Source organism: Cheilinus undulatus, linkage group 9 (genome assembly GCF_018320785.1).
Source record: "Cheilinus undulatus linkage group 9, ASM1832078v1, whole genome shotgun sequence".
Taxonomy (NCBI): domain Eukaryota; kingdom Metazoa; phylum Chordata; class Actinopteri; order Labriformes; family Labridae; genus Cheilinus; species Cheilinus undulatus.
The window spans coordinates 47,132,325-47,159,864 of record NC_054873.1 but is presented as its reverse complement, the minus strand read 5'-3'; the positions used below and the strand labels follow the sequence as shown (position 1 = coordinate 47,159,864).

Here is a 27,540-nt window from a genome sequence, read left to right as displayed (position 1 = left end):
GTTTGCTTGAGATCTAGCAGTTTGAAAACAGCAATAAAATATACGTTTTCACCCTTTATGGCTGCCAGTCTGCAGCGCTCATGTCTAAAGGAACGTGTTTGGCATGGAGTGAATAAAACACCCCCATCCCACTTGGATGCCACCCCATTCCTAATGCTAACCCTTTTAATATTTAACCAGGATCCAATACAGGAGTAATTATTTTTCCAAACAAATTACGCCTCAGGCCCAAACCGCGGCAATCTGATACACCACAGCGATACATTCTCTGTCACAAGACGCTATTAGTCATTTTTAATTATTTATCAAGCTTGGGTGAAATAGGATTTTACTCAGACCGGTTTTATGACCAGAATGGCACTTGAGCAAAATCTTGATTAGCTTTCATATTCCTCAGAAGGAAAATGTCTCCAAAGCTCCTCTGGCCTCCTTCCCTGAGACCCCTGCAGATACTGGAGGCTCAGTGAACACAATGTGCATGAAATAATGATGATGCTGAAGGAGAATCTAGAGGAGAGCGTTTCTTTTGTCATAGAAGCTTGCTGAGTTAATCTCCTGCATGATATCTTTGGTAATACTTATGTCAAAACATACACTTTTACCCTTTTGTTGACCCATGTATGTCTTCCATAATAAAACAAATGTCATTTAAATGATGCATTTATTCCTGTCAACCTCCTAAAACACTGTGTTGTTGCTGCCTTTCCTCAGACTGCATTTTTACTGTTATATCAGCTTTAATGATTAAATATATCATGTAACTGTGGTGAGATATCTTTAATAAAATATCACTGAAAATATCTACAATAAGGTCACAACACAAGGATATTAAACTTTCATAAAGGGCTGCCTCATCAAAAATCATTATCATGATTATTTTGCTTGATTTTAAAAAATTTTTTATTGAAAACCATCACATCTACATATACATCTACATTAAATGCATTTGTTAAACCCCAACACTATTAACACTATAACAATAAGAAGACTTCAAAAACAAGCGATAAAGGGAAATAAATAATTTAATAAAGGTTGTCATCTTTAATGCATTAATTATGATGCATTTAAGGTCTATAATTAATGCATTTTTTATTGCATGCTTTATCGTCCCTTTCTGCATACTTTGGCTAAGCCAGGTCAGCGTCTCCCTGCAGCCACAGTGATGCAAAATAAGTCCAGCATTGCTCCTTAAAGCCTCATTTCACTTTAAAAAGTCACAGACAGCTCAGTGGACCAATCAGAAGTCATCTGCACCTTGTTTTATTAAGCTGTTACCTTTTCTCTGTTCCCTTATTTCCTTTCAATCCATAACAAGTTCCTTTTCCGTGATTATGTTCATGACTTTATCTTCAATCTAACCAAAGTTCTTTTTCTCCTCTTAGAATTAAAGCAGCTCTTTATTTAAATAGAGGCTCAATCACTCTTAGTTTAAGACAAATATACAAAATAAACTGAAAAACAACTTGTATTGGAATGTTCTGATATCGGGCCACCTAAAACATGCACATTAGGGTTATTTGGTGACTCTAAATTGGCCATAGGTGTGAATGTGAGCATGCCTGGTTGTCCGTCTCTATACGTCAGCCCTGTGATTGACTGGTGACCAGTCCAGGGTGTACCCCACCTCTCGCCCAATGACAGCTGGGATAGGCTCCAGGCCGCCGCAACCTCCAACGGGATAAGCGGTATAGAAAACGGATGGATGGATGGTACTCCAATATGGACTATCTGATAGGGCAGCTTGCAAAAGACAGGAAATCAGAGACCAGGAATCAATACCCTGATCAATGCTTCGATGGCTGCAGGCCTCTGTACATTGGTAGGGATAAATGATTTGTGAAACTGATGTAAAATTAAGTTTTTTCCATTATTGCAATTGCAATTAAATATGCGATTATTTTGTACCCTTACCCCTACCAACACAATATTAGACAGCTTAAACTAGGGCTGAGCATTTTTGAAAAAATGTGCAATTGTGATTATTTTTGACTCATATTTCAAATTCAATATGAACTGCTGAATTAAAGGGAGTGATCTTTTTTTGTCATTCTCAATTTCATTAAGAAAAATGTAAACAAAAACAAGGAAATCAGGAACTGATTTCCCTGATGAAGTGCAGCGCACAATATCTGCTGCAAAAAAAAAAGCACTGAACTGGTAATCTGAGACACGTTTCAGGTTAAAGAAATATTGCACTTTCTGCAATTTGAAAATAGCACTAGGACATATTTCGATGTGATCTAGATTTCAATTATTTTCCCAGCTTTGAAAATAGTAGAATTCAAAATGGGGCAAAAAAAGAAATTTAACAGCCCTAATAGAAAATATAAATTTCTAACTATGATTAAAATAACATGCAGAGCATGGGATATAGGAATGAATGCTGTTGCATTTTTGCAGAGAGCTGACATGTAGATATTTATACATTCATTTCAGTGGATATCCACATTTAAATATGCAGGTCGGACATAAAACTTAAGTCCTCAAAACACAATTTAAAGCTTAAGGACGAAAAAAAAAAACACTTCAGTCCCCAAAACACACTGTTAAATTAAAGGAATGAAGTTAAACACAGAAAGGACTCAAGCTGACATACAGCGGGTCTCCTGCTACTGCCTTACACTCCACAGACATGCCCACGCACATGGCCAACATCTACAGCTGGTTTATCAGTTTTAAATATCAGCTGCGATCTTCATATCTGCAGATCCTGTTATAATGTGATAACTGCATCCCTAATGGCATGTGACATCTTTAAACTAGATCTTCTTGTTTTTATGATGGTGGCAAAGATCATGATTGAACCTGAAACTTGATAACAATCAAACAATATCAAAACCTGTTTTAATACTATGGCAGCAAAGACAGAGGTCTTCAATACTGGGCTATTTCTCATTTTTAATGACCATAAACTGCAGGTAAACTCCTGCACACTGTTATCAGTAAAATTTAGTGCAATTGTAGGCAGCATGCCCCTCTTGACTCTGTCTGTGTAAGAGACAAACATGACTTTGTTTCCTGTTGAGATACCAATATAACTTCAGAAACGTCTAAATGCGCCAAACTGTAAATCTGAGGGCTGACCTCTGTTATATCTCGCTCTCTCACAGCGGCTTCAGGCAAAAAATATGAATGAAAATGTGTACGTGAGAGCTTTATTGCTTTTTGATCCTGTTTATAACAGATAAAATAGAGGGTGTGCTGTTTTAAATGAGTGGTTCTCAGCTGGTCTAGAGTCTAGACTGATCAGTGGCTCCTTTCTGATGAATTGCAATCCAAATTCCTTAGATTTTTCAATAACATTCACCTGTTTGTTATGAAAAATGGTGCAGTTTTGACTTTAGAGGGAACAAAAGATGTGACAAAACAAACAGAGGGTGAAATGTCCTTCAAAATAACAGCACATCGAAGACTTTTGCCACATATTTTTCCACTGGCAAACATCTGCGACCCAGTGAAAATGGTTTTGCAACCCACATTTAGGCCCCAGAAAGTAATATTTAATCTACAATGATTTTAAAGTGCTACAAAATAAACCTGCACACTAAGCACAGAGCTGCTGAAATCTGCAATAAAAATGCACATTTATAAAGTCTGTCAAAATGAATATATTTAACTGAGCTGCACGTCTATGAAATGCATGACATACAATAAAAGTAGAGGCAGATGTGCAGCAAAAGACATGTATGATAAATGCAATATGGCAGCCAAAAATGTCAATGCTTTGTTGCTTGTGTTAAAAACAATAGAAAAGGACATTTTTACAATAAATGACATAAGGAAGTAAAGTAAAACAAGATGTAATTCATAAGGAAATTGCAAAAGAGAAAGCTAACCCATCAAAAGTTGCAGGCAAACTCCCTACATTCCTGAAAATGCACAAAAACATCAGCATTATTGTCACGTTGACAATGTTTTTCTCCAGTTTAGACCGTGAGCAGAAATTTGCTTGCATTTTCTAATTAAAAAGAATACATCTTATACTGGGTGCCTCCGATTGACTTGTACCATATCATCCGCTCCTGTTAAAACCCTAAAATAAAGTCAGTGGGTTTAACAGAGAATTATCCTTAATGGAGAGAGCGATATGGGAGGTTGGTCATCAAAGCCTGTTTTCCTCTCCATGCAGAGGCCCCAGCTGGCTGCCCATGCAGCGGGGAGCTCTGCCCACTTGCCTGCCACAAATTAGCCCAACTATTTACCGTCGTATATGCACATTAGCAAATTCCTTCAATTGAGAAAACAAATGCATCTGTTTTGTTCTGCTGAAAACTTCATGGGAGACTGCATGGGCCTCTGCACACCAGGCATTCTCTGTCACAGTGGCAGTCAGTTCAAACACACACACACAATCACAGAGAATCACACACACACACACGGAGCCTGCGTGGAGCCAACTGCAGGTCCCCGCCGGGCCTCCCCAATCCCTGCAATCCTCTCCCCAGCTGGACCGCCACAGCTCGGATCAGTCTGTCTCTGTGTCTCTCCTGCCCTCGTCTGTCTCTGTCCCCACTGCTGTTGATCAGCTCCCGCTTTGTTTACATGCAGTGAGAAAAAAAGGCAACTATTGTGTTAATGCACTTTAAAAATGCATGCATGCAATTTCTCAAAGTTGGGCAAACACTCCTAGATAATGCTGCTGGAGATGGATGTCTTTTGCATGAAAACGCCTCAACCAGAACTAAACTGACCAATTGTCGGCCTTTGGATATCCCCATATACTAGGGGGGGTAAAGATGCATTATTTAGCAACAAAAGTGAAAAATAGAGCGAGCATGTGCAAAATGCATAGAGCTGTAAATTGTTGTTTTGCAGTCAGACATAAAGCCAGTAAGCTGCTTCCAGGCCCACCCAAACAAATGCCTGGGCCCCTGAAAGGCTCAGTGAATGGTTCTATCTCTACTGGTGAAGAGTTGAACCAACTCCTACATTAATCTTCAATCTATTTATCTTTAGAGCTGATATAATTTCTGCTGTCCAACATTTAAAGTCCTGTTAAATTATCTCATGTCACTGATGATTCCTCCAGTCACTCTCACTCCTGTTATTTGCTTTGACATATATTGCGTACACTTTCAGTGCTGTTTAAGGATTAACAGAGGTAAACGTAAGGTATTTTCAGCTTTCAGCCTGTTAAGAGACATTCAGACACTTAAAGCAGCACTGAAACAAACACTCTGCCTTTCAGGGTGCCTGTTTGGCTCAGTTAGTAGAGCAGGGGCTGTAGTCCTTAATGCACTGGTTGCAGGATCAAATCCCAGTCTTGGTGCATGTTTGGTGCACATCTTCCTCCACTCTCCCTCCTTGTATTTCCCGTCTCTCTTCAGCTATTCTCTCCAAATAAAGGCAAAAAGCCATTAAAGTAATCTTTACAAAATGCTGATCACTGGCTGGTCAAACGAAGAGAAAACATCACATCTCTGTGGTGCAACATATAACAACATCACTAAAGTTATAACTAAAATAGCTTTAGCATAGAGTTTAATGTGAACTTTACACCAAAGCTTAGAACATAACTCAGGCTGTAGATCATCGCTCTTGATACAAGCCTTTTGGCTATTATACATCTATTAAGTCGGCCACAGATTAGATTTTGGAGCAGACTGAAAATAAACTGTCACCAAGCCAGGCAGCTAATTCCTTTTCTTCTTTCTCTTCTGGTGTCCTGACTTGCTTGAAGGTTCTGGCATGACAATAGACAGTCCACAATTATAAGCCTTACAGATAAGTTTCATGGACTAGCCCTTTAGAAGAACAGGCTCATTCCATTTACAGAAAAGGTAGTCTATATTTGAAACAGGCAACATCCATACTCAACCACAAATTAATACAAAATGCATTTTGCAGCTGAATGTTGGGTATTCAGGTTGAAATTAAACATGTGCATCATTGCCTACAGATAGGATGGACCATGTTTATGCTGACCTCCATGGGCCCCTTCACAGTACTGACCCTAATAAACCCCTTTTTCCTCCCTAAGTCCAAGACTCACTGCTGCCATATGATGTCCAAACGCTCACCCCTGTTATTTTCTATGCACAAACTATCAACCAGACAAGATTGGAAGTGATGTGCCACAGCAATTTCCGCCACTGCTCTACTCCCATGGTGAAGTGTTTTCCTGAGAGAACAGCTGTTTTGTCCATCTCGGCTGCTGTAGTAGCAGCTCTGTTTGAAAGCATATGATATTTTGCATCATATTTCATTCTAAGTGTAGAATAAGTGAGAACCCTCTTGGTGAAATACAACTGCTCTTATTGTTTTGTTCCGACCCATGGAGGCAGTGAGGCGAGCCCCGAGTGGGCTCTCAACTCTGATACCAAGCACCTGGCCCAGCAGAGGTTGCTGCTGATGTGTGTTAGGGGCGGCAACTGAGGTGCGTCACATTACACGACTAGAGATGAATACTGAAATCCAGAACCAGCATGGCACCAGTTCCAAAGAGGTCTGATACCTACAGAGCCAGACAAAAACACAGGTTTTGGTGCCCCTTTTCAATACCTTACCACCCCAGTATGACCCCAGCCAGTCCAAATGAAGGCACAGAACACCATCTGGATTTAACATTATTTATATATACCTAAACTTGTCTAATTTCAGCAGAGTATTAATGTCTTTTATTCATTTCACTGTAGGTTCTTGGCTTTATGGGTGGCCTTGGCTGCTTGCTAATCATAGCAAAGTCATTTGGATAGCTATAATAGCAGCTAGCTGAAAGGGGGCCCATAAAAAACTAGTGCAGTAAGGTCAAACATATTTTTTTATTTATGAGTTTATTTGTTAGGGACATTACATTGGCATTGTTGCATTTAACTGCAGTGCAACCAATGCAATGTTTACAAGACTTCCAGCCATGACTAATGGGAAGTCCTTCTCTCTGGTTAGGCCTTTAGAAACTTAAATGTGTTTTCCCCTGTGCTGGCATACTAGGATAAAGACTGTAGTTCATTTAAATGACCTGCCCCACCTTTAGCTGTAGTTTGACCTCATTGTGCATGTAAATGTACTAACTGTTGTTGATGGTCTCCGTCTGTCTTTGTCTCTTAAAGTCTCTCCCTCTCTAGTCTGGCCACTCTGGATTTCATCAGCACCCCCCTGACCTGCCTTAAATGAGGAAATTCTGGCTCCCAAAATGAACAAACTCTTTGTTAGCAAGTCTTCGTCGCCCTTGCTGCATATTTTCCATCCTGGAGTTGGCCTTTAAATATTCATGTGAGTGGATGGAGGAGGTGAGGGGCGGTGGGAAAGAAGAGAAAGGCGAGGAGGGCGGGAAGGAGCCGATCAGTGGGGGCTACCCTGTCTCTCCAGCTCCCTGCGGAGGGATGGCGGGCATACAGGAACGGTGGAAGGGGGGGATCAGCAGGAAGCCTCATGATTTATTTAGACCTGGGGGCACCTGTGCCAGTCAGCCGCTGATGGCAGCCATCACCCCGCCGTCTCAACGGTGCCTGAAAAGAAAGCCCAATGTGTCGAGAGGGGCGATTAATGTATGACTACAGCTGTGAGAGTTTCACCTGTCCAGTTAATGATTTTCACACTAAACTGAGGGGAAAATTCATTGTTTCCATCGTGTGACCTTCTAGTTTGTGATTTCTTGAGTTCGCCTCACTCCGTGAGCACCTGTAAGGTTAAACAAGCTCCTGTCAACCAGCCTAGGTGAGGAAACATCCTATGTTTCAAATAAGCCAATCAATGTAGAGCAGACAGATTGCAGCCTTAGTGAGCTTAAGTGGGCGGCTCGCTGCGTTTTATCAAGGCAGCTTAATTTCCGCCGGCTTAATATCCTGGGAAATGTATGGAAATTGAACTGGGAGGGAGAACAAAGACAAGTAGCCAGGATGAAATGATGTGGTGAAACACAGAAAGCTGCGTCTTATCATAGAGGCGCAAAGTCCCACTCTGGCACGGCGCTCCGACACACGTGGAGAAGAATCACAGCGTATTGATAGGCATATTCCTCAGCTGGAGTTACCTTAAGAGTTCAATAATTCCCCATCATTATTTGCCTAAATGACTGTGAGCTGTGGCTGACTTATATGATCTGATGCATATGCTGGAGTGTGGTAGTTAATTAGCTTAGCTGCTACATGTCTCCTGCTCTGTGGAGACACATGGAAGAGCTGCCCAGAGGCAAATTATAAATGAGAAACAGGTTATTAGGATTCTGTCATGCATACTAAGGTGTTATGACTGTCATAAAGTGAGGCACAGTAGTGAATACAGGGAGCAGTAATTATCATTTTAGGGCTCTTTCTTTTGCAGCCGCTTCCTTACGATTATGGTCGATGATACAGTCAACAACAACAACACTCTTCTGGACCTGAATGGTCACCAGCTGGAGATATAAAGCTGAAAAAAGAACACAAACCGAGCAGAAAGTCGGAACAAAAAGTAACAACAAGCCGCAGCAGCCACCCAAGCAGGCTGAACCCACGGAGCTCATCTGCATTAGTAATAATCTGACACTGCTCCAGGGGAGACAGAGCTGTTCCAGGTACTAGGTAGGAATGCAAAACAACAGCCTTCTGCACGCCCCAGCCTCCATCACTTCACTACGGTGGCCCTGAAGGTCAACTACAAAAACTTGTTCTTATTTTTAGAGGATTTTTGGGTCTTTTGTGCTGTTATCTTCGTGGATAGAGTCAGAAAAGAAGGGCAAAGAGAGCAGGGAATGACATGCAAGAAAAAAGTGACAGACTAGATTTGAAACCAAGCCACCCGCTTTGAGGACCAAAGCCTCTGAGTTTGTGGACATAACTGCAAGGCTACTAGCACCAAACTGGCAGAAATGATCCACTCAGTGCAAAAAATATTGCACCAAACACGTAAAAATTTTCAGGAATGCACAAGGAGTCCACAACTTTTTATCAAGTGTCAAGATGTTTAGTTAATTCTCCAAGATTTTGTGGCATGCAAAACAGTTGAGATAGAAACCATTTTTGAAATGCAAAACTTTTCTTGCATAGAAAGAGCTGCGTCAAAAGGCGAAGCTCTTGATTCAGCGGTCGATCTACATTCCTACCCCCTCCTATGGTCACGAGCCATGGGTTGTGACCGAAAGGACGCTGCTCCTCCGCATCAAGAGGAGCCAGATGAGATGGCTCGGGCATTCGGGCAGGTCCCACTGGAAGGAGGCCCTGGGGAAGACCCAGGACACGCTGGAGAGACCATGTCTCTCGGCTGGCCTGGGAACGCCTTGGGATCCCGGGAGCAGGACAAAGTGGCCCGGGAGAGGGAAGTCTGGGCTTCCCTGCTTAGGCTGCCATCCCCGTGACCCGCCCTCAGATAAGCGGAAGAAGATGGATGGATGGACAACTTTTTTATGACACCTGAAGATTTAGTCAACAAAAAATAAAAACACTGAATGTTTTTCATGTCACAAAATATGTATATTGTTTGTGCTTCCTTGAATGATCTTGGAGTTTTTCCAAATAAAGTTACACTACATTAAGTTAATTTGTGCATACAGTGAAACATTTTTGCACTTGCCCCTCAGGGCCGCCTTACTCTACCCTCCTCTTCCCCATATTCCTCCCCATTCTGAATACTTTCTCAAGAATCTTCACACAAACAACACCTGCTCCATTAACAGCCCCATTTCCACTGAGCGAATCTGCCTTTCCGTACTCTTCTAATTCATCTTTCCTCTGTAGAAACCTGATCCTGGCATTTACCCACCTTTCTCCCCCTCTGCTTCACACACACACAATTTCAACACACGCTTCACAGAACAGTAACTAATAGCAACCTCATTCATTAAAACAGCCCTTGATGTTTTGCACGGAGGCAGGATAAATGTGCTGGAACGCCGGCCCTGTCTGTCGGGTTGTGCAACGCTAACAACAGATAGAGAGGCAGATAGACAGGTGGGGCAGCGGCTCATCTTACACTCAGCCCAAGAAGCCGTGCAGCACCTCTGATGGAGGTAGATACATATTTCAGCAGTTATTAAGGCTAAGACATAAACCCGGCACTGTCAGAGACTGTACTGTAGAACACACGTCTATACTGCCGACATGAATATAGATTCAGGCTCTAAAAGTAGAAGGAGAAAATGTGATATGGCTCAGGGTGAAGTTCCCATCTGGATGCATTAAAATTTCCTTCATGGCAATAAGAACACAGAGACACTGACCACTTCAGATCTGATCTGACATCAACAAACCTGCTCCCTTTCAAACTCTTCATTTAAAGGTTGTTTCCCACGCATGTGCAGGTATGAAATGTGTGCATGATAAGTAACTGGTACAGGCTGGCACGTGTTGACAGGTATGCAGCATGTGCATATAGCTTCAGGCCTTCATGGTGGTTAATATTAACATGCTTAATTACAAGAGGAAGTTGATCTATCTGTTGGTTCCTGTCTCACAGAGAGTGAGCGAGCATCTGTAACTCTGCTGGGAGAGCGGTGCCGAAAGAGGAACACTTGGCTGCACAGTGGAAAAATCTAACCTGATTTAAAAAGGTGGGAAACCACAGACGTAAGGACAAACGATAACCTGACAGGGCAGGCTGACTGTTTCACATACTCATGGGATTTATTTCACATCCATCTGGGCAACACCCCCTGGACAGTGTTTGGAAAGGCCAGGGTGACACATTCATCACAATCATTATGTGCCAATCAGAGCATAAAAAAACATAAGAAGGGATCCGTGTGCAGCAAGGAGGAGAAACTGCATAACCTATGTTCAAAAGGCAGCTATCAGTGGAGCCAGTTGGTAAATCAAACTCTGACTAAAACAGGTCAGGAGAAGAGTAAAAACCTTTCTTCTTTCCACAAAGAATTCTTGTCTAGTTCTGATCAAACTGCTGCTTTAGCTGCATCCATGCTAATCTCTTCACCAGCTACCATTGGTTACAGGCTTGTAGTCACTTCAACAAAACCCCACCAGTAGCCACGGCCTCATACTCTTTAAATGATGTTGATTGTTTTGCTCATTCAGCTTGAAGGATGGCTGCCAAGATAAGATACATTAATGATGACGAACTAAGATCCACAATTAGTGCATGAATCTTTTTCAACGCGATTAATCACATCGTCCCTTTCTGCACTTTGGCTAAGCCACTGCAGCGTCTCGCTGCCAGTCCTCCTTAATGTCTCGTTTCACTTTAAAAACTTGCAGACACTCAGTCATCTGGACTTTCTGTTATCAGACTTTTACCTTTTATCCTTGTCAATCCATAACAAGTTCCCTTTTCTGTGGTTAAATTCATGTTATAATCTTTGATCTACCTATAAAAGCAGGTCTGTATCCAAACAGGAAGTCAGCTACCCTATTTTAAAATGCAGGAAAAAATACAAAAAAACTGAGATCAATATTGATTACATTTTTTTAACCTTTTGACATCCTTAGTTTGAAGCTTTGCAAGATGCATCCCTTCATGACAGATATAGCATTTGCCCAATCCGGTGTATTTAAATGGTAAGACAATTTCAGCTCATTTTTGACATAATGATCCTCAAAATGCTCACATTAGATCATTGATTCCCAACCTGGGGTCAGGACTCTCTTCGAGGTGCACCAGAGATTTCAGCAGTGGTGACTGGGGCAATTTTCTCTGGGGGGCTACAACAAAATTTCAATTTGATATGTTATATATGTAAGGTATATCAAAAGATGTTACTACACTAAGAGTTAAGTCATATTAATATACCTTCTTTTACATCTGCATTTGTTTGGTTGGTGAACAAATATTATATAATAGTTGGATTGGACTGATATAATAATATAATATTATGTATAATACATGATTTTATATTATTATATAAAAGATGGCTATAATAAGGATCATCAGCAGCCACAAGTAACTGTGATTTTTTGCGCAAAACACATTTTAATCTCTTCATAAATCATATTTAAACAGTGAATGATAGTGCTTATCTATATTCATATAAATTTAATGATATTTAAAGAAAATTTTAAAAAATGTATTCAATGAACTTAAGATCTGTCCTCTCTTTGTGGACAAAGTAATGGGAGGCGGTGGATTTCAGGGTGGGCATGAGGATTGTGTCCTCTGAGGTTAATAAAATTTGGTTCCTTCATACTATCTTAAATCATAATAAAACACTTACAATTCACACAAAGGTATTTTGTTGAAAACATGTGTTTTGGGCAGTTTTCTTTGGCTTTAAACAATAAAAACAGATCACACTGATGTGTATTTTTGGCAGCAATATATATCTCTTTTTTGTGGGGGTCCCAGGGGGACTTAGCTCTCTCAGATATGAGCAGGTGGGGCTCAGTGGAAAAATTGGGAACTACTGCATTTGATGATTTGACCAGACAATGACACCTTCACCCTCTAACCAGAAGGACCCAAATCATAGGCAAAAACCATCTGGTGCAGTGGTTACCAAATGTTGCCATGTCTCTGCGGAAGTGCCTGCACAAGGTTGGCATTTCACAAATACAATCTCTACTTTAAATGCATGAGCAATGTAGGACGGTTTCAACCCATCTCCATTTTCTGGATCTAAATAAGGCTAAAAGCACTGTTCCTATACAGTGCTATCAATGCTATTGGTTAACTGTTGTTTACACGTAAGAAGATAATTGTGGCAGTAGTACTGAATTGGAGCTACAGTGGCAACTAGTGGCAGACAGCTGTAGTACAGCTTGGACAGAGAATTGACCATGATATTATTGGCCTGATATATTGATAATCAGTCTAACTGATAATTATCCTGGTGCTGATTTAAACCAACTAGACAGCAGATCATAAACATCTCTGGTATTTTCCAACCTGAGACTCTGATTGGACCATGAAAGAAACTTTCAGTTGAAGGCTCAAGATCTCTGACTTTTACTTTTAACTTTTTTACACCTTCACACACTCTGATGCTGTATAAATGAGACTCTTCAGCTCAATGCCCGTGCAGACCGCTACTCAATAAGGACATGGAACTGTCCTTCTGAGACACCAAAATCCTGAACCTCAGTGACCTTTAGAGAGTCCAACAGACAGTCACACAGGGTGAGACAGCGTGTAAGCTCCACATCTGTTCCACTCTCTACCCTTTACATGTACCCTTCACAAACAACCACCACAACACGCTCCTACCAGCTGCACTGCCTTGGACATTTTTGCATAGACTTAAATAACATCTAGCTGCATTCCAACCCTTCCATGGCCTCAATGAGATAAATAGGACAAACATGACCAATTGGGACAAGACAATAATCCCTTTATCTGACACAGGGTAAGCTTGACTAGCCGGCTTACTGGTTACATAATTAGCTATAGGCAAAAGAGAGCAGGAAAGGAGGGAGGATGAAAGAAGTAGGACCTGAGTAAGGTCAGTCAGGTTGATGTAATCAGGATATAAACGCCACACAATGATTAAGAACTGAAGACACGGGCAGTGGATAGCAGAATATAAAGAGCTGAAGGCTACAGCACAGTTAAATAATGCTGGGAGACTGTGTTCAAGTACAGCGTCACCGAGAGCAGAAGTGCGACAGACAGGCCTGTTTGACAAGGATAGATGAGCTCAGGTATGAGCCTGTACTCACCAAGCACTGGAGCGAACAAAGTTGAAACTCTAAGCACCCTGAGAGCTGCTCTTGCAAACTGCACATCACTTGTTTACCTTGAATACTGGTGTTTTTATTTGCATGAGTCAACCTTGTGGAAAATCCATAAGTCATTTGCAAGGCTCAAACAGTGAATACCAGCGATGATGTTCAAAATGCAGACAGGGATGTTTAAGGGGCATGTGATTAAAATTTACAACCAAACCCTCCTTTTCCTAATCAACATGAAAACAGGAGTTTTCATGACTTGCAGCAGATTGTTTTAGAAATTGGTGGAAAACAGACATGCAACCAAGCCTGACAGATACTAAAAAACATCCCATCTTTACATGGGCTTTTTTATTTGGGGTCCAAACCCTGCAGCATCTTCCTGAAGCTCTTTTTAGTAATGCAATATTTCCCTTAGTATTTTGCTGGACTGTGTGTGAATTGACATCTTTCCTCTCACAGCATCTTGTCATAACCCGCCTCATTCTAGAGGTTTGTTTTCTGTGTTTCTGCTCATCTGTCAAGATTTATTAGTGTTAGGAAAAAGAACATTACTCACATTTTCATGTCTCACCTGGTCCGCCATAATCCCATAAATAGAAGCTCAATAAAGATGACACATGTTACACATGTTCTATCCTAAACTATGAGTAAAGGACCCTACCTATAGAGCTTGTTTATGTATAGAGCTTGAGCTTGTTTGATAAGCTGGCTGTTATATTAAAGTTTTAACTACAGCTCTAAGTGTTTATAATGTCAGAAATGTGTTCAGATGACACTGTAATGAGCGGATCATTGCTGACTTATTGTTTATGATAAACAGAGCAGTGAGGATGAAGAGCTGACATGCAGAAATCATTGTGTACTGAACATGCCAAGCTTTCTGGAGAGCACCAGTCTGTCAACAGAGTCTACAGTCTGCACTGCTAAACTGAGTTTCATTACAACATGATAAGCTGGCCTCTTTTCCTTCACCTTGCAAATTTGCATGCTGTGCATCATCTCCCCCACTTGTCCTGGACAGTGCTATTTCACTGAATACATGCAAGGCGGGGTAGGTTTGCAGCGCCACTTTTTAACTGCTTTTCTCCCTTGTTATGTCCCAAAAACATCTCTAAAGATAGTGCATAATGTTATGCATGCAATTTAACATCTAATAACTTCAGAAGCAGTCTATTTTAATTAACATTATTAGGTAAAAAAGACTGTTAGCATTCCTGAGATATCAATGTGAATTCTGGTAGCCCATTAAAAGTTATTTGCATCATGGGCAACCAGTCTGGCCCATCTATAAGAAGTCGTGCCCTGGAACTTTGGCTCTCTGCTGGTTCCAGCCCCAGGACTGACCAACAGCTCCACATTGGGAAATTACAACCCAAATTTGTGATATTTTTTAACCAATCTGGTGTATTTAAAGAAAAATACCACAGTTTAGGTCTCATACAAAACTAAAAGTTTAACAAATCAATCAGGAAGGACAAATAAGCACGTTGAAATGAGATGCATTTACTTCAAATTTAAAATTACATTTAAAATTTGTCTCTAGGAAAACATTTGGGACCATCTGAAAAGGGCTGGACCCACTTTGAGGTCCTGCCAGTGTACTAGAATCTAATGGTCTAGACCAGCGGTTCTCAACTGGTGGATCAGGATCCAAAAGTGTGTCATGAAGCCTTTTTCAGTCGGTCGCGGATGTTTGCCCGGGAAAGAAATTGTGCCAAATTGTCTAAGCATGCATGTTTTGTCCTGTTTCATTGTTTTGTTACACCTAGTGTACTGTCTAGGGCCCAAATTCAACCATTTTTTATTAAACACATCTGATTGACCAAAAAGATCTCCAAAATTCGGGCTGAGATTCTCCTTGAGGAGTTGATGGTGGGTGCCATGACTCAACTATCTGAGAACCAGTGTGCTAGAGTCTAAAGATCTAGACCAGTAGTAGTTCCCAAGGGGGACACTAAAGAGGGCATCACTGGATGCTTTCATATGTAGTGCATTCAACTGCATTCAACATATGTAGGAAAAAATCACAATGTTATATTTCAGCAATTATTGTAAAAATACATTAAATGACTTAAATTTAAAACAAAACCATAGCTACTGAGTGAGTTTATAATGAAATTAAAGTAATGTGTAAAAGATAATTCCAATTTCCTTCTTCAGATGATGCTTTGCACGATTAAATATAAAACCACCTCCAGGGACAGAGAGACTCACCAGTCTCGCACACCTTTTTAGTGTCCCAGACTTGGGACCCCCTGGTCTAGAACCTTGCTTGTCAACTGGTGGGTCAGGCCACAAAAGTAGGTTGTAATGCCATTTTCAGTGAGTCGTGGATGTATGCCTGGAAAAACTGAGTCAAAATGCTAGAATGTGCTTTTATTTTGAAGGGTAAGTCTCTATGGCTTCACATCTTATGCTCCATTTCAATTACAAAATGCATTTTTCATGAAAAACAATTGACTATGATTGAAAAATGTAAGAAGTTTGGGTTGTGATTTGTAGTTGAGAAGGTGGTGGTGCAACCTGATGCTAGACCAGTTAAGAATGACTGGGCTGGACCACTGGTTCCCAGTGTGGGTCTAAGGGGGTTGCCAAGGATCTCAGTGCAGACAGCAGGCTTTGTCTGCTGTGAAAATTTTCACATACATTTATTAGCCTACCTAAGCACTAATAAGGCATTGAGAGGGTAGTTTACACAGATGTTTTTTGCAGGAATAGGTGTTGTTAGGCCTCTCCTGTTGAGCTATCACAAATAAAATCTACATCAGTTTGTATGAGAAATGTCTGAGGATATTTTGCATGGATCCTTGGGGCTCAGCTTCTGGTCTACCAGTCTACAACAACACAAATCTCACAATTCCTCCTCAACTTAAAGCACTCATTTTTCTTCATCAGACATAGAGAGGGATTTAGGTGGACTGGAATAATACACTGACTTTATTTTAAATCAAAGCAGACACAGGATGTTTTTGCTGCTGTGGAGGATACGGAGAAACAGCCAGCAGGCTGCAGCAGGTAAATTCCCACCTGTATGTCTCTCTCATAAAGGTAGCGTCTGAAGGGTCAGAAACAGAAACTATCCTGCTATCTTCTCATCTGAAAGCATCAAAGATGGTTTGATGTTTCCTCTAAGCTTTTGAACTCACTGTGAACTGAACCCACAGCCAGAGCTTGTTTGCGGCCTTAAGTGTGCGCGATGCCGAGGCGCCCGTGGTGCTCTTCTCCCATGAGCTCATTCTCTGAATTGAAATGTAAGCCTTGTCTCACTCCTCACAGTGAGTGCTGGAGTAGTAAAGCAAACACTCCTGTTATGTCACGCTGTACTTTTATGACATTATGCAGCACAGAAGCCCCCGGTACACATGCACATACCATTAAAAATGCCTCAAACCAGGGTCACCAAAGCCTCCGTCTACATTTTAGTGACTGTTGGGTAATTTCTAGTCAATGTCAGCTTTTTTTCCCACTCCTTCTGCCAAGAGGAAATGAAGGGATGATCTCCCCGCTCTCCTTCACTCGTCACTCCCCGAGAAAACAAACAGGAACACTTTATGGCCTGCTTGTTGACCTACGGCCCATGAGCAACTAAAACAGGCCACTGCTGGTGTTTACTTCAGGATGAGCTACTTATACTGATAAAACAGCACTGCCCTGTCCACATGTACAATCCAATTCCCGCACAGGGAACTTAAGGTACTGAGCTTTAGGAGACAGTCTGTGAGGAGAGTTAAGAAACAGACTGCTCAGATCTGTTAAACGTGATAAAAGATGATCAATACCTCAAAGTTTTTTTGTTTGTTGTTTTAATCAATGACATTATGGTCTGAAACTAATGCATTAACCTGTTCTAATCCTATGTTGTTTAGTCATTTAAGGAGCACTGTAGTAGTGCAGCTGCTTAATGCTACTTCCTGCACCATCTCTCTGTTAACATTAGGAAATATTCACTTTTTATGCTCCCTTTTGCAATATTTATCTACTTTTCTATCCACATTTAGTTCTTTTTTTCCATGGTTAAGCTATGATATAACTTTCAGGAAGTTTCTTTCAACTTTTCAAAATTAAAGCAGTTATTTTTAGCTTATGACATTACAAATAACAAAATAAAAGCACAACAAAGAAGAGCTTCTTTGGGAAAACCACTCAGCTTAAGTGAAAATCTTAACGGGGTAATTTCAGAGAAAGTGCTTAAATGGCAGCTTCTTTAAAGTGTAAATGCTGTCATATTAACAGGGAGTCAGTGAGTCATTTTGTACATGCACTCCTGCATACGTCTAAAAGTATAACAGTGTTAAACACCGTTGTGTATTTGACAGAATAAACACCCTAGAGTTGTCTCCTATCATTAAGTCATGGTTTGGGACCAAACTGGTGCAGCAGTGCAGCACTCATTTAAAGCTATAATATGCAGAATTTCTGCACTGAATGTATTATTTAAAAAAGAACACTTCTATGCTGTAGTGCATATACTAGTATGCATTAAGTTTTCCTGCCAGAGCCATGATGGCCGACACAACTTGTTTGTTGCTCCCATTCAAACACCCGGTGTTACATGAAAGACTGCTACATAATGTGACAAGAATCCGCTATCAGCTGCTGAATCTCTTTCATGCTTTGTGCCGCCTTCATGTGATGAACTATGATTACTCACAGAGGAGGCTGGTTGACTTGGAGGGAGTCTTATCTGGCTGCAGATGTTCTGAATGATGTATTTTGAATGTGGTTGATCTTAACAAATACATGCTGTTTCTTTTTCACTGTATGAACGTGGTGTTTGACATTTTCATCTTTAGGGCTGCTCATTGTTTGTGTGTAACTTTGTAATTTGACTGTGCTTCTGCCTGTCTTGGCCAGGACACTCTTGAAAAAGAGATTTTTAATCCAAGCTCACCCTCATAAGCTCAGACCTTAGAGTTGTAAACCCATCAGCCATTTCCAGGTCAAGTATAGAACAGACATGCTGCTCAGCATGCCCACCTCCATGGCTTAATTCATGTCTTGAATTGAGAACTCCATTCAACTAAAACAACACTCAATGAGGTGTATTTACTAAACAGTAAACCAGCATTTCGGTTCAATTTACTGATTTCACATTATGAGGGAGAAAAAATGTTAAAAGTGCACTCCTTGGTTCAAGTGGTCCCTGAAAGCTTTGTGAGTAGCTTGTAGCATTAACCAAGTAGACAGCTTTAACAGCTTTTACCTCTCATCACGTGAAATTCATCAATGAAACCAAAACATGTTTACTGTTCAGTACACTGAGTCCTAACTCCATGCAATGCGAGCTCTGCTACAAAATCTGACTGATGAAATGGATTCCTATGGTAGCATCCTCACAGCATGCAAGCAATATGGCATGATGCAGTGTAATACAGTGCAATGCAGCACAATGCAACACAATGCAGTGCCATGCAGTGCAATGCAGCACAACGGTGCACAAAGCAGCAAGATGTTGCACGATGCAGCACGACAGCACAGCATTTTTCCCCTGTAACCTGTTCCTATTATCCTCTCTGTTGTTTGCATTGAGATGGGTAAAGAACCATGAGTGACCGACAGGAATATTTCCTTAATTTTCTTTAATTTACCTCAGTCACCAGAGTCTGTTAGCTTACTTTACAAAACAGAGAAGTTGTGCATTTATATCCACATCCGTGATTGAAAATTGCGCTCTGGCTGGCAAAACATTTCTGCTCACAGCCTTCAAACAATCATCAGGCAAACGCCACGATTCCATTTGTCTGCATTCAAAATTAAAGGGCCACTTGTCATATTTAACAAGGGAAACTGAGGGAAAACAAATGATTGCAGCATGGACAGCAAGCATGCAATGCAACGCTACATCTGCTACATCTGGTGCTCACATGCTGTTAGGAAGCGGTGTTGTGGAGTCCGGTTTAGTCAAACAGTCCTCAATCTAAGACCAAACATCAGCTAAAGAGGTGGGCATGGCTTAGCACTCGCCAATCCGTTGTTACTTTTTGTGCAAACATGCATTTCAGCTATAAATTTAAAAGTCCAGTTCACAAAGTACACTTCTTTTTATTCATTTGAATTATGACACTGGTAAGAAATACCTCAGATTGTCAAAAAATGACATAAAAATGCTTGAGTTTTAAACATGCAATTTAAATGTGATTAATCACAATTAACTGCTGAAATACAGTGATTAACCATGACTTTAAAAACTGAATTAGCAGCCAATTTTTATCCATGAATGCAGCCATTAAAATAGCATTATTGCTTACTCCACATACTGTAGCCTTCATGTTTTAACAGGACACAAAGATCCTCAGTGTAGGGTGTTGAAAAAGTCTCTGACAAACTGTAAAGACGACAACACCAAACTCTTCTATCAACACAATCCACTAAATGAGAACCACAAACTTCTCTGCTCTGTGAGCGGTTGCAGAGCCACCACCTGGCATGTGTGTTTATGTGTGTTTTTATGTGTGTGGTACCACAGACCCACACCTGTTCTTCCCTCAGCCCCAGTCCCGGCCCCGGCACCAGGCCTGAGCCTCAAACAAAGCTTCTCTCTGTACCAACATGGACACTGTTTGATTCCTCTCACAGTTCCCTCAATGCTGCCTCTGCTGAAACCTAAACACGCTGTTTGCTATGGGCGAAAAAAGACTGTTTAAGAAGCACTGGGAGAAGAAAGAAAGGCCTTCCTAGGGACTCATCTGGTTCTAATGCAGGGCCCGCTGGTGTGGATTACAGGCACATATTACAGGAGAACTCAGGCTGACCCCTCATCTCTATCCCGGGGGAAATGGGAGCCAGCCACGGTGATGGGGGGCTGAGGGTCTGGGGGCCTGGGGAGCAGAGGGGTGAATAGGAGCCTGTGGGCATCCTGCCACTTCACATGATTGGTGCCCTCTTCAATGAGGGAGTTTCTTTAAGAGATTTTCAAAGCCTACCATGAAAAATGGGAGGAATAACACACTAACATCCCCAAAACCTCTCCATAAGGCTGGTTACTCAAAATTTCAGGCCTGATTTGATATGAGTATTTTACTGCTCCTGATGAAGTCTCAGCCTCCCCTCTCTTGAATCGTAACTATTAAATGATTTGTATTAGCAATTCCAGATTAGGACGCCTCCAATTGGATGGTCAATGAAAAATCAGTTTTAACTGCTATGTCATGGTCTCCATGGAGAGTGTGTAGTAGGGCTGAAGGATTTGGAAAATTTGAGAAATTGATCTCATTGCAATTTCTTTCCAACATTGCAAAAATTCGATTAATTGCTCAGCCTTAGTGTGCAGCCAGCCTGGTATGACAAAATGTCCCTGCTTTGAACATTTTCTTCTTCATCAGCGCTCTTTCAAGTTAAAACAGTACCAAACAGTCCTCTGATACTCAGCTGAGAAACCTTCTAAGCATGTTTGTTTTATCACATAATGCAATAAGCAGCTGGCGACTGATCAAACCTCTGAGTTTTACTGCCTATCCTACATGGGAGGAGGTTATACCTACAGGTGTAAACAAGCCAACAGGAGACAGAGTAAGAAGAGATCTCCAGCAATAGCTCATGAGCCTGGCAGTGAATCTTGTTGTTGGCCAAATAATCAGCTATAGTATGAAAACATTCCTATGAAAGCAGGGATGAATCAAACACAAGAATAAAAGCCCAATGATCACAACAGCAAGAGCAGGAACAAACAAAGAGACATGGTTTTCTGCTTTTGCATTGGAAATGAACTCAAGGAGCTCTATGCATCCAATCCACAGCGCATTAGTAAGAATGTGAGGTCTTACCTGTAGTATCTGGACTGTAGATAAGTGGAGCAGACTGCTTTGGACACATGGCTGGCAGATCCAAAGTCGATAACTTTAACCCTGTAGGGCTGTCGAGACGGGTCCACCAGCATGATGTTCTCCGGCTTAAGGTCCGCATGGATCAGCCCCAGGCTCTTCAGCTTCATTAGCGCTGTGGCCACCTGCTGCAGCACGGGTCTGATGTACTTGAGCGGCAAGGGGCTGAACTTGTTCTGCTTCAGGAAGTCGTACAGGTTCTGCTCCAGCATCTCAAATACCAGGCACGTGTGGTTCTTGTGCTGGAAGCACTCGTAGGCCCTCACAAAGTTGTAGTCATCTGCACTCTCCGTGCTGAGACGCGCCAGGATGCTGACCTCGATCTGGCCCTGCCGTGCGTACGATGGGTGGTTCTTCAGGATCTTTATCGCCACGATCTCGTTGGTGCCCCTCTTCCAGCACTTCACAACCTGTCCGAAGGTTCCTCTCCCTAAGAACTCCAGCACCTCGTACGTGTTGGTCATGGAGCAGAGCACCTCATGCTGCACTAGCTGGTAATCCCCCTCGCTATTGGAGCCGCTGTTCTTCGACGTTGCCGTAGAGGTGGCGGTGGCCACCGTGGCCACCGTGGCCCCACTGGCTGCTCCGTTCTGTATCATGGGTGGGCCGTGCTCCTCAATGATCTGCACACTGCTGTTGTTGTCAAGCTCCTCACTCTTGCGTTTAAGCCCGCATCTCTGGTACGTATCCAGGAGACTGACCGTGCTGCGGCGGGTCAGGTTGTGAACACCGATCCCACCGCCCAAACTTCCACCGCCCCCGCCTCCACCACCGCTGCTGTTGCTGCTGCTGCCTCCACCCCCGCTGCCCAGCAGAGACCCCACGGCCCCCGAAGTGCTGCTGGCTGAGGCGACCACGATGTGGCCCGCGCTGGCTGGGAAGATGAGCGCCTGCTCGTAGGGCAGGGTGGAGCTGGCGACCTGCAGGGAGCTGTTGATGCCTAGGGGGCCACTGGTGGCCGACAAGTTCTTGCTGCTGTTGTGGCTGTAGACTTTGCTGTGTGTGCCGTACCCTGTCATATCCCAGTTACAACTCTGCTCCACCTTCAGTTTCTTCACGCTAAAGAAGGCACTTGATTGGAGAGTGTGAGGGGAGAACACTTGCACTTGCGAGGCCATACCTGTGAGGAGAAGGGGAGGAGGGGGGAGGGAAAGAGAGGACAGGAGGGGAATGAAAGTGAGAGGTTAGGAAATTGAGAGTGTCTGAAACACGAGCAGAAGCCAAAGCTTTAAATAAAGACAGCGTGGGTCAGAGCGGGTCATTAAAACACCAAGCATATATGCCGAAGTGCAGCATGTTAACCTCTTGAACTTTGAACATCACAGTTAGGTAAAAGGCATTAAAGGACACTAAAAATGTCGCTTAGCATTTGTTGCATTGGCATGAAGTTATTCCTTAAGTCTATAATCTAGTAAATGTATCGGGACACTGGTTTCTACTGGGGCTGGGTGACAGGGACCAAAACCATATCTCAATGCTGTCTAAATTACATTACGTTAACGTCTGCACCAGGTTAACTTTCCAAAGTCAGCCAGATCAGGCAGATCCATTTAACAAAGTATCAACTTGATGCGTTTGTTCCTGGTCAGAGAATTAACAGACCAATCAGAATCATTTGAGGAGAAAGAGGTGGTCGCTACAGGCGTGGTTTAGCTGAAGTCACCTCTGACCAGTAAACAATGGCATCACAATGGCAGAATTTTTGAAGTGTGATATGATTCTTGTTTAAATCAAACAACAAAAATGATCTCCTCACCCAAAATTGCCTAATTTAGCTGTTTTTTAAATTTGCAACCTGCCTGTCATTTCTTTTTTTTTTCTTATTAAGGTCATTTTATGGGCGTCAAGAGTTTATGCAGGGCTGTGAAGCTGTCACCATCCACAGGTCAGGATGAGACAACACTGTCTCTCTGCTTTCAATCTACACACACTAAAATTAACATATGCATGTTAAAGAGATGCTAAAAAGACTAAATAAAACCATTTATGATGGAAAGATAGATGCTGAGATGGAGGGCAGTGTAGAGAGGCACATAGCAGCAGTAAGAGGTATGTCTATAAGTAGAAATGCAGAATCTCCCCTCACGTCTGAGCAGAGGAGCTTGGTTTATAACAGTGAAAAAAAATCCAGAACTAGCATCCTCTCTGTATTACCGTCTGTTCCAGCTACAGGACACCAGCACTTGCTCTCATTTGCTTGCCCAAAGCTCAATGGCATCTCTTTTGTCCAGGCTTTTTCGCCCCTGGTAATACACCCGAAGACTACCGGCAGTTTTCAGACCCTTGGGACATCCACAGCATGACCACGGACTCAAAGCAACCATATGGGCTGCCTGGATGGTACCCTAGGCTTTGCCCTTTCATTATGTCCACCCCTTATTTCGCCCTAATGGTTTTTATTTTTCTCAACAGATTATTTTCCCATGCCCCTGATAATATCTAAAGACACCCAGAGCACAACAAGGGTTGTGTCAATCCTCCTTCCTTCCCATTGTTGCCCTAAAGTAGACTGACTCGCCATTATAAATCTTACTTCAGCCTCAATTTATGGCCTAAGTATGTCTAAAAGTTCTGTACAGGACTGTACATACGTTTTTTTCTGCACAACTTTGGTGCTTCCAGTACTAGCCTAAAGAAATGGCTCTAGTGATAGTACAGAAAGGTCCTGCCATTCCCAAACACTGTTTATGGGCTGTTGCCCTATCTGGCATGCCAGGTTAGTACAATGCCAACATGCATTTGCAGGATGACATTTTAGTGGTTCTTACTCTAACGCCCTTAACGTCAGCATGCTAGACATCCGCTGGAGCCCACCAAAATCTTTTACAACATTAACATGATAGAATTTGTGGGTTCAAAAAGTCCAATGAAAGAGCCACGACAGCATATTTTGTTTTGATCAGGCATCTGTACAGTCACTTAAATTTCCTTCTCTGATTTTCATCCCAAACATACTTCAGCCAGTAAGATATTACTTTTATGTCTCCCAAAGCACCCATAAATGCTTAGAAATTGAGTCGCAAAGTAGAATCTTTACCAGAGTGTCACCAGATAATCCATCACCAGATAAACTGTGACACCGGTTGTACACATCAGAAAAATTAATGATAAAAACGGGGATATGAGTTGAAAGTTCTGGCTTTGTTTTGTTACTTTGAAGACTTTAAATAATAATCAGGTATTTTAAGATAATTTAAAATGTGATCTAATTTATTTTTTCATTTCTATGTTTAAGATTTTGTGGCCCAACAATCTCAAGGGTCATGGCCCATACTTTTTTGGAGCACTTAACTGAGCATTAGTCCTAGTATTACTATGTTTTGCTCCATCACTGTCAACAATTTTGTCTTACCCCATCTTTCATTTAAAAAATACTGATTTATCTTAGGAACTTGGCGTGCTGCCCAGCCCTAGTTTCCACATTATAAAACTGGTGGGAAAGGCTTGTTTCTTTAATTTTATGACATTTTTTGGATCATTATGTAACATAAATAAAAAGCTGAATATTTGGCAGGCAGATACGCAGGTTTAGATTGAGTAGTGCTTATGCAAACCACTGGTTCGTGCAGAGGAAATGCCTTTTCCCCACTGTTCCCATCTGCAGCAAAGTAAATAGGCTGAGTGAATACTAAAAGAATACCCTTTCATGGGACAGTCCACAGAGACAGCAGAGCAACACAAAACTGTACACAAAAACAGCCCCGTGAAAAAATCTCAAGGCATGATCGCAATTTCCTTTCCCCACTCTCCAACCCGGCCTGTGCATTTACTGGTATACCATGACTCCGTTTAAAGCAAGCTGGTGGAAAAACCCTGTTGAAGTAAGTATGAGAACAGGAGAGGGGCACTGAACTCCCTCTCAACTACAGATCCCGAAGACAACAAAACAAAAGCAAAACTGCAGCGAGTCTGTGCTCTGAACTCCTGGGAACAAGCAGCCTCAGAGTAAGCAAAAGCTTCTCCAAGCAAACAACTGCCCAAAAATAGTCCCTTTCTTTATCTCTCTCTTTGCAAACAGGCTTGTTTGTAACATTGAAATGATTATAACAGCACAGGGAAGATTATATGAGACTTGTAGTAATGCTATGTTTAAACAGATTCCAGTAAACCCAAAATTAGTTTACTGCTAACAAACTAAGCGCTACCACCTGGCCGTACCGACGCCTACACAATTAGACCTCACTGTTGAATAAGCCATGCATGAATCAAAGAATTTAACGGTCACAGCTTGCACACAAACACTAACTAAATCCAAGCATGCAAATAGCCATTAAAGTTTGTTTGCTGCAGGAGAAAAGGCCGCTGTTGTGCGTTTATTAGACGCTTTAAAAGCTGGGAAAAGTTTTAAATGTTCTGAGATAATTAGAGGAACATTTCCTCCCAAGATGAGAGGACTTTTTTTTTTTTTTTTTTTTTTTTTTTTACTGTGAGCTCTATTGTGAGGACAGACGGCAGAGAGGAGGGGACACGCTGGTCACTTTGTCATTATTAGACCTTCAAGTGGTGATGATGATTAATCCAAGAGGAAGTCGGCAGTTCTCCACTTTTCTGTGCTTCATTTGTCCTTTTTAACCATCCTCACCTTTCTTCCTCGAAGTATTAGAAAGCATTTAGTAGGACTGGACGATATTCAAAATAAGGGGCAATACATGGGCTTATCTTTTTGGGACATTAGCTGTGGTTGATTACAACTGGAACTCCAAAAAAGTTGGGACACTGTGTAAAATTTGGATAAAAACAGAATTTGCAAATGATGAACCCATATTTTATCCACAATAGGAAATAAACAACATATCAGGAGTTTAATCTGAGACGTTTTACCATTTCGCTAAAAATAGTGGCTAATTTTGAATTTGATGGCAGCACACATCTCAACAAAAGGCTGGAAAAGTAAGTGGTACTGATGAAAAAACAGCTGGAGGAGCACTTTGCAACTTATTAGTTTCTTTGTCAACAGGTCAGAAACATGGGAATAAAATGAGCATTTTAGAGAGAGATTCTCTCAGAAGTAAAGATGGGCAGACATTCACCAATCTGTGAAAAACTGCATCTAAACATTGTGGAACAATTTCAGAAAAATGTTCATTAATTAAAACTGGGAAGACTTTAAATACCCCACCATCTGCAGTCCATAATATCATCAAAAGATATAAGAATCTGGAGAAATCTCTGAGCAATGGACAAGGCTAAAGATTAATGTTGGATGCATGTGATCTTGGGGCTCCAAGGCAGCACTGCATCAAAAACAGGCATGATTCTGTACTGGAAATCACTGCATGGGCTAAGGAACACGTCCTGACATCATTGTCCACCACAGTTAACCATGCCATCCAAATCCAAGTTAAAAATGTGCCATGCAAAGAAAAAGCCATGTTACCTCCAATCTCCCCTGGGTCAAAGCTCATTTAAAATGAACAGAAGCAAAATGGAAAACTGTTCTGTGGTCATAACTTTACATTCTATTGGAACATAACATGGAAGCTGTGTCCAGCAGACTAAGGAGGAGAGGGACCATCAAGCTTGCAATCAGTGCTCAGATGTAAAGCCTGCGTCTCTGATGGTATGGGGTTGCATTAGTGCCTATGGCGTGGGCAGTTGACACATCTGGAAAGGAACTATCAATGCTGAAAAGTAGAGAGCGGTTTAAGGGCAACACATGCTCCCATCCAGAAAACGTTTCCTTCACGAAAGGCCTTGCATACTTCAGAATGATGATGCTAAACCACATACCACATCCATCACAACAGCATGGCTTCACAATAGAAGAGTCCAGGTCTTGAACTGGCCTGCCAGCAGTCCAGACCTTTCACCAATTGAAAACATTTGTAGCATCAATAAAGAGAAAAACAAATTCTAGCAAAGAAGATGCAGGAAAAATCCAACTTCAGACAAATATGGGACAACATTCCTCTTTCAAAACTCCAGCAACTGATGCTACACAATGGTAAACATGACCCTGTCTCTACTTTTTAGAAATGTGTTTCAGGCATCAAGTTCAAAATGAGCTAATATTTTCCTGAAATTATATAATGTCTCACTTTTGACATCTGATATGTTGTTCATGTTCTATTGTGAAAAAAACATGGGTTTATGAGATTTGCAAATCAATGCATTGGGTTTTTATTAACATTTTACCCAGTGCCCTGACTTTTTTGAAATTGGGGTTGTAGGAAAAAAAACAGGAGGCA

General features: G+C 41.7%; 1 protein-coding gene across 5 annotated transcripts in view; it reads right to left on the bottom strand.

Annotated features, from left to right (window-relative positions):
- hipk2 (homeodomain interacting protein kinase 2) overlaps positions 1–27,540 on the bottom strand; it is a 183,908-nt gene that overhangs the window by 112,812 nt on the left and 43,556 nt on the right. For all 5 annotated transcript variants that reach the window (XM_041795639.1, XM_041795641.1, XM_041795642.1 and 2 more), the window contains exon 2: positions 21,296–22,472. In XM_041795639.1, coding sequence (XP_041651573.1) covers positions 21,296–22,472 — 1,177 coding nt within the window. The remainder of the gene's footprint in view (positions 1–21,295; positions 22,473–27,540) is intronic.